We start from the raw sequence: 7,665 nt of genomic DNA, 5'->3' as shown, positions 1-7,665 counted from the left end.
GGCTTGCTCATCCTCAATTTTGCTCTGGATCTGGCTGATTTCAAAGTCTTTCCTTTGGGCAAAGCAAACCATGTCAGAGCTCAAAGCAAAAAGACAGGTGCACCAGCCCAGCACTCAGGTGCCCCACAGACCCACTTACTTCTTCAGCTTCTCATCCAGCTGCTGCTTATCATTTTCCAAATCCATTATGCTGTCGTGGGCCAGCTTCAGGTCTCCTTCGAGTTTCCTCTTAGCTCTCTCAAGGTCCATGCGCAGTTTCTTCTCTTGCTCCAGGGACCCTTCCAGCTAAAACAAACAAGACCATCAGTGCTCTGCTGGCTATGCTTTCCTCTACGAGTTTTTCTTTTTCATTTAGCTGCACATGTGCTTACGTCATCCACTTGCTGCTCCAGCTTGGTTTTAGCTTTGGTCAGCGTATTGACTTTGTCCTCTTCTACCTGCAGGTCATCCAGTGTCTGCTGATGGGCCTCTTGGAGGGCTTTCTTCTCTTTTGTCAGCTTGGCAATGGTCTCGTCCAGGGCTGCCATCTCCTCTGTGAGGTTTTTCACCTGTTGATTGTAAGAAAGTGCCAAAAGTCTGTGTAGAAGACTTGACTGCTTAGTGCAGTGACCTTTTCACTTTGCAGTGCTTAGCCAGGAGCTTGTTTTTCATTTGGGCTGCCTCGCTGCCCCACTGTGATGCTCCTGGTATGTTCCAAACCTAGCTTTGTTCTGAGGATACCAGGCTGATGTGGGAGGCATCTGTCCCTTCAGCCTTTATGTGACCCCCTGTGTGTGTACCTTGTTTTCAGTGGCATGCTTTTCCTTCTCCACTTTGGCTAGCGTTAACTCGAGGTCATCAATATCTTTCTTCAGCTCAGAACATTCATCCTCCAGTTTTCTCTTCTTGGCTGTCAGCTCGGCATTAATTTCCTCCTCATCTTCAGCCCTTTCAGTCACCTCCTTAATTTTGGCTTCCAGCTGGATTTTGGTTTTGATGAGCTGGTCACATCTTTCCTCAGCATCAGCCAAGCTATCTGCCTCCTGGTGAGGAGACACAAATTTTTATGAGTTGTAATGTTTTGAAGTTTCTCCGCTCTGTCTGTTGTATCACTGAGTAGGTGTGTATTAAAATGGGCACTGAACCTGGCCTTCCACTCCAGCAACTGGAAGATCTTGCCCGGTGTCTACCGGGAAAGCTTGTCATCTGGAATCAACATTGATTCCAGATTTTTTGTGTCTCTAAAAATGCCTCACAGAGAGGGTAGCTTTTTCTTTTTAATTCACTCATCATGAACCTCATAATATTTGGGGAGTAAAGGCTTTGTGAGAATAATTCAGTGGAGCAAGCGGTGTTTTGTTTGGTGTGAAGAAACCGCCTTTTCCTAACTGAGTTTGAATGGAAACTATCCATGTTTCTGAAAGTAATCAAGGCCGCCTAGTATTGCTGGACGTAGGAAAAGTGGGTCCTTCTCAGGTTTGCCTTTACTCTGTTAGACAGATACACTGCTTTGAAAGGTGAGTAGATGGAGATACTTCCCTTCCAGTTCAGAGCTCTCTGCTGTGGATTACATGTTGGCTAGTGTTACATGGCTCTTTCCTCAGACAGCAGGAATGCCGAGTCTCATGTGGGGCTGCCCTGAGCCTCACCATGCCCCTGCCAGTGCCTGTTTACTCAGAGTGCCTTAGAGTGTGTGATTTAGACTGTTTTCTACTGCACGGTAGTCAGCTTCCTGCAAGTCTCTGCTTAGGGTAAGAAGCGTTCTGACTGTGTAATATTCTTTTCCCAGGGACAAATGAATGGTGATACTCACTGCCTGGACTTGGAGCTGCAGGTCATTTTTCTCCTGCAGTAAGGTCACCATTTTCTCCTCCAGCTCCTTCCTCTTTGCCTCAGACTTCGCAAGCTCCTCCTTGATTTTCTCAAACTCTTGTTTCATGTTGGCCATCTCCTTCTCAGATTCTGCACTCTTCAGCAAGGGCTTGATCTTGAAGAACAGCTTCATCCAGGGCCAGTGCTTGACATTCATGAATGCACGAACATTATACTGGATACAGAAAATGGCGTCCCTGAAATAAAATGCACATGGCTATTGCGTACTCTTTGGGTGGTGAATTTAGACTCCATTAGCCAAGACCCATGCGAACATGATACATGGGTGAGAAATGCCTACCTCCTCTCCACCATTCTCCGATACTCCACTCTCATCAGGAAGCCCCTGCACCTGGCTTGTGTCCTGGTCATAATCTCTGCTAGTTTCTCATCTCTCATCTCCTCCAGAAGACCTACCAGCCCAGCTTTGAAGAACACCTCAAGTAACAGAACATTGTAGCACATGAGCCTCAGTGCATAACAGAGGCACACAGTGTTTGAATGCAGGACTTTTTCCTACCTTGGTGTGACCAAATCTGTACTGGGTGTGGTCCACATCAATGGACGCAAGAAGCTTCTCTGAAGCCTTCTTGCTGTCCATGAACTGACCTTCTGGAATAGCACTTATATTAAGAACTCTGTATCTGTAGGAGAAAGCAGAACATGAAGAAATCCATATTACTGGAACCACCAGTGCAACTGAACGCTACAGGCTTCTCAGCAACAGCTGACTGTCTGACCGAGTAATGTCATGTATTAGAGACAGTCCATTCTTTCAAGATAGTGTCAGTGAAGATTTCATACTGTTACCTCAGAGTCCAAGGGAGTCCTGATCATCAACATAAAATCAATCAACAACTCACAATAAAACATGTCTATGTTACTACATAGGTCCTTTTTGAAATATAACGTTTCAAGTTTCTTAAGGTACTCAGGCTATATAGTTTGTTCTGAATGGGGAGAAAGATGGAGCACTCTTACCTTTGTTTGAAGTCAGCATACAGGACTCTGCTGGGGAATCCTTTCCTGCAAATTCTGATCCCTTCCAGCACACCATTGCATCGCAGCTGATGCAGCACCAGCTCATGCTCCATGGCACCTAACAGATACCACCATTAGTGACTACCCTATTGTCTGATACTCAGGAGAAGAGCTTTTGTGCCTTGAGTTTTCCTCCTATTGGATCTCCTTACCAGGTGTTTTAGTTTCATTTGGGATGATGCATCGTACAAAATGGGGGTGAGTGCTGCGTAGATTTGTCATCAGCTTGTTTAAATTCTCCTGTGAGATTACAAGGTCAAGTTTAGATTAAAGTTTGTAAGCACTGCATGGCTATATATGATGTACATATAAAAACTGAATCTTTCAGTGTCTTGACCTATCAGAAATGCATGTTTATGATAGTGTAAACCTGCTTCAATACATACAAATCGGAGTCTGCTCAGGGAATTACACACCTGTTTTCTTACAGCAATTCTACACAACTCATATATTATTTCAGGGGGTATTTTTAGTAATGAGGTAGTGAATTCTGCCCTTACCCGGAAAAGAGCTGAGACAGTCTGGAAAGAAGAACCCTTCTTCTTCCCTCCTTTTTTGCCACCAGCCTCTGCAAATGGAAGAAAAGAAAAAAAAGTATTAAAATATGGATATTGCATATTGGAGACTACAGAACACAAATCAACTTTAAATGTTTAGTGTTTACTGCTTTAATTCTGTGTCAACATTGTCCCACACTCAAAATACAGTTTTCACAGAGCTGACCTGCATCTGCTCCACCATAGTTGGCAAAGAGTAAGGCCAGTGTCTTCACAGATGATTTCTGGTACAACCCAATGACAGTTTCATTCAGGGGGTCTTTGTTCTTCTCCAGCCAGCCAGTGATGTTGTAGTCTACTGTGCCAGCATAGTGTATCAGGGCGAAGTGGGCCTCAGCCTTGCCTTTGACAGGCTTGGGCTTCTGGAAGTTGCTGGACTTGCCCAGGTGCTGGTCATAGAGCTTGTTCTTGAAAGAGGTGTCAGTTGCCTTGGGGAACATGCACTCCTCTTCCAGGATGGAGAAGATGCCCATGGGCTGGAAGGTACCACAAGAAGTGACAGTGAAAAATGATAATGATGTGAAGCGTGTGTTACCAAGATCAAAGGTATCAGTGTGTTACTGGTAGCATCTCAGCCTGGATAAGGGCCTAAGTTTGTCACAAGTTGCCCTCAGCCAGGGAGCTTAGTTCTGCCTTCCCTTGCCTTCCTGCAGCCTAGAACTGGTAAGAATGTCTGTCTGGTTCAGGTTAGAGTTGGGAGTAGAATTGGAGGGAGAAGTGGTAAAGAGGAAAATAATTGGGAAGATAGCTACAGGAGACCCAGCTGTTATGGGAAGTCAGGCGAGGTGACATTTATTTCCCAAAGTTGTGTGGGGAGTTCTGATTTGAGTCTTCAGAGGAAAAAGGAACGGAGAGTGACTCCAGTTTGTTTTAAAGAAGTCTGTTGGTGGGAGTCCAGGCTCTCTTTTCCATGCTTGAAGACCAGGTAATGCAGGATTCATGACAGAGATTTGAGTTTCCTAATTTCTCTTCCCCAGACTAAAATAAATTCCAGTGCAAAATATTTTGTTTCACTGACACTGAATGTCTGGCTGTGAGTTCTTTCTGAGCTGAATCTGGCTCAGTAACATCACAGAATTCCAAGATACATTGTACACTTGTATGGAAAAGGTACCTTCTCAATGAGCTCAATGCAGGCAGCCAAGTCCATCCCAAAGTCAATGAACGTCCATTCAATTCCTTCTTTCTTGTACTCTTCCTGCTCCAGCACGAACATGTGGTGGTTGAAGAACTGTTGCAGTTTCTCATTGGTGAAGTTGATGCACAGCTGCTCAAAGCTGTTGAACTGCCCAAAGGAAGGAGAGGTGCACAGGTTCTCAAAGTGTGGCAAACACCCCAGGGTTTTGCTAGCATTCTCCTAACAGAGCATTCCGCTGTTTGATGTTCCCCAGCTGAAACACCACTCCTAAGTGTACTGTAACAGTGTGTGTTTCCTTAGCAGGACTTCTATTGTAAAATTCACTGTCCTCGAAGGATTTCATTATTATTACTTTTGAAATCAAGATAAAAGTAACAATTCTCTTTTACTGTGCTACTCAAATCAAATCCTTCAGTAACCTTAGCTGCAGCATTGTGTAGGTGTCTCAGCCCTCTGACCTCCCAGAGAGTGGAAACCTCCTCAGTGTCCCACCCAAGAATTTCTCTGCCCTCAGATCAACAATCCAGGGTTTTCTCTGCCCTGACACATAAGTCCTAGCATCATCACTGCATGCATAACACAGGAAACATGCTGTGAACTTTCCCATAGCACTACCCTTTCCTTGGCTCTTCCAAGAGCGTCCATACCTTTGGCCCACATCTGTGTTAGCCATAGTCCCAGAGCTGTCTCTTTGTTTGCAAAGCCTAAGACCTTTGCAAGTTCAAGGGCCTCTGAGACCCTTTGTCAGAAAGCAGAGCTTTCTTCTACCTGTTGACGTTAGAATCAAAGTGTTTGTCAGTAAAGCCATTTGAGGGTGCTACTGTGGCAGAGAAGAGGGAGGGGTTTCTAGGAAACTGCGGATGAGGAGGATAAACTGAATCTTCTTAAAAAGAAGCATGTTTCTGAGTCCTGATGACCCCTCCTTGCCCCTCCCTTGACTATGGTGCCAAATCCTTGTTCCTTACGTCAAAGATCTCAAAGCCAGCAATGTCCAGGACACCAATGAAGTACTGTCTGGGTTGCTTGGTATCCAGCTGTTGGTTGATGCGAATAACCATCCACAAGAACATCTTCTCATAGACAGCTTTTGCCAAGGCACCAACTGCGTTGTTCACCTCAAGTAGAGAAGAAAGGACTGGAGTTACCTCCTAGGGTCAAAGAAGAATGCTCAAGTACTCTTTCAAGCCATGTATTTTCAACCTCCAGATTTTACCTGTTCCACAGTTTGACCTTTGGTCACAAATTCATTCCCAACTTTGACTCGAGGAGAACACATGGCTTTGAGCATGTCAGCTGAGTTAAGGCCCATCAGGTAGGCAGCCTTGTCAGCCACTAAAGAGGGAGAGAGAGGGAGAGAGAGAGGCATTTATCTTTGGACAACGGCTAGAATTTGGTCAGTGTGAACAACTCTGCTCTTCATGTTCTAGAAACAGGAAAGCATTGGTCTGGTCTCATACAGAAGGTCTGGGAAGGAATGTAAATTCTGGAAGCTAATGATGGCCTTCTTTGAAAGCAAGAACAGGTATGGCTTTGGTAGGAATAGCATGAATCTGGAATTTCCCAGAAGAACTCCAAAAGCCTCTGGGAATACATGGGGCATGCATGCAGCACATTCCTTTTCTGTGGAAAGTGGCTTTCTGCATAACAAAGAATAGAGGATTTATTTCACAAAAAATATGATTGCATGTCATGGCGACTTAGTGGTTGAAGGTTTTACAGAGAGAGTGGTATCCTGCATTGAAGTTGAAGTTCCCCCTTTCCGGCTGTGTGTGCCTGGGCAGTATCCATTGGATAAAATAATGGTATTTCCCATGATCAAGGAAGCACCTCTGCAGTTACATAGACAATGAACAAAGATGCATTTCCTCAGTGCTTTATGTGGTGACTCAGGGCAGCAAATGCCTGTCTTTGGAGGCTAACATATCATCTCTGCAAACAGAGAAGTTCTTTGAACAAGACAGTTGCTGAATTTGCTGATACCTTCTGTGCCATCCGGCTCTGCCTGCTCCTCTCTTTGTTTCTGCTTGAATTTCAGGTTCCCGTAGTGCATGACAGCCCCTGTCAGCTTGTAGATGGCAGTCTTTTCATCGGCAGTGAAGCCCAGGATGTCAATGGCACTCTGCAGTTGAAACAATGAATTAAAATACATGTCCTTAGTAGGTCACCTATGTCACCTTCAAGACATGTACAGTAGGTACCTTTTTCCTGTGTTACTTACATCTGTAGCCATGAGCTCCTCCTGGTCATCGATACTGGGAACACTGACCTCACCTTGACTCACATAGTGGAAATCATAAGGGTTGGTGGTAATGAGGAGCATGTCTGAAAGCAGGAAAAGGCAAGGCACAGGCTTAGTTTTGCCAACCAGGTAATAGAGGGAACTGTTGCTCAGTGGTCATCCTCAAAAAGACATAATGATCCCTCCTACCAATTAGCTCTGGCTTCTTGTTGGACGTGATTTGATAAAATATGTGGTAGCTTCTTTCTGCCTTGAGCTGGAAAGTGACTCTGGACTTCTCCAGCAGATCTGGAAAGGAAGGTAGAAAGAGTTAGGCACAGGAAGGCACACGGAAGTGGGTCTTTAGGAAGGAATGGGATCAGGCCAGGAGAGTCTCTTACAAGTTTCAATGTCAGCAGAAGCCAGTTTGCCTGTAGCTCCAAAGTGGATTCTGATGAATTTGCCCTGTTAAGGAGAAGCAGCAGCATTTCAGCCTGGATGGGTTCTTTTGACATCTCCTTTATGTGGAATACTGCCAGGGCCATCACTTATCTTGTAATGAGAGGGAGAGATTTTGTCCAAAGCCACAACTTACAAAGCGTGAGGAGTTGTCATTCCTCACGGTCTTGGCATTTCCAAAGGCCTCCAGCAGTGGGTTGGCGCTGATGATTTGATCCTCAAGCGTTCCCTGCAGGATGATCATTATTGCAGGTTTTCATTTGCAAAAATCATGTCAGGAACAGAGGAAAGCTTTGATTCAAGACAGTATCTATTAATTTACCTGCATTTTGCCTGACTGCTCCTCCTTCTTCTTCTCCCCACTTGCTGCAATTGTTGCAAAGTACTGAATGACACGCTTT

At 44.9% G+C, this 7,665-nt stretch overlaps 1 protein-coding gene across 1 annotated transcript in view; it reads right to left on the bottom strand.

Annotated features, from left to right (window-relative positions):
* Positions 1 to 3: 3 nt before the first annotated feature.
* The window catches only part of LOC104835386 (myosin heavy chain, skeletal muscle, adult-like), a gene marked incomplete at its 3' end in the record, with an annotated part of 10,034 nt that continues 2,372 nt past the window's right edge, over positions 4 to 7,665 (bottom strand). Inside the window, exons 5-24 of the mRNA XM_010573335.1 lie at positions 7,587 to 7,661; positions 7,401 to 7,493; positions 7,207 to 7,270; positions 7,016 to 7,114; positions 6,806 to 6,909; positions 6,568 to 6,706; positions 5,801 to 5,919; positions 5,553 to 5,735; positions 4,564 to 4,734; positions 3,616 to 3,925; positions 3,393 to 3,460; positions 3,045 to 3,132; positions 2,833 to 2,950; positions 2,372 to 2,495; positions 2,153 to 2,289; positions 1,793 to 2,048; positions 780 to 1,022; positions 372 to 548; positions 140 to 285; positions 4 to 52 (exon numbers count right to left, since the gene is read on the bottom strand). Coding sequence (XP_010571637.1) covers positions 4 to 52; positions 140 to 285; positions 372 to 548; positions 780 to 1,022; positions 1,793 to 2,048; positions 2,153 to 2,289; positions 2,372 to 2,495; positions 2,833 to 2,950; positions 3,045 to 3,132; positions 3,393 to 3,460; positions 3,616 to 3,925; positions 4,564 to 4,734; positions 5,553 to 5,735; positions 5,801 to 5,919; positions 6,568 to 6,706; positions 6,806 to 6,909; positions 7,016 to 7,114; positions 7,207 to 7,270; positions 7,401 to 7,493; positions 7,587 to 7,661 — 2,763 coding nt within the window. The remainder of the gene's footprint in view (positions 53 to 139; positions 286 to 371; positions 549 to 779; positions 1,023 to 1,792; positions 2,049 to 2,152; positions 2,290 to 2,371; positions 2,496 to 2,832; positions 2,951 to 3,044; positions 3,133 to 3,392; positions 3,461 to 3,615; positions 3,926 to 4,563; positions 4,735 to 5,552; positions 5,736 to 5,800; positions 5,920 to 6,567; positions 6,707 to 6,805; positions 6,910 to 7,015; positions 7,115 to 7,206; positions 7,271 to 7,400; positions 7,494 to 7,586; positions 7,662 to 7,665) is intronic.

Source organism: Haliaeetus leucocephalus, unplaced genomic scaffold, assembly GCF_000737465.1.
Source record: "Haliaeetus leucocephalus isolate CR32 unplaced genomic scaffold, Haliaeetus_leucocephalus-4.0 Scaffold382, whole genome shotgun sequence".
Lineage (NCBI taxonomy): Eukaryota > Metazoa > Chordata > Aves > Accipitriformes > Accipitridae > Haliaeetus > Haliaeetus leucocephalus.
This window is presented reverse-complemented; position numbering and strand designations above follow the sequence as displayed.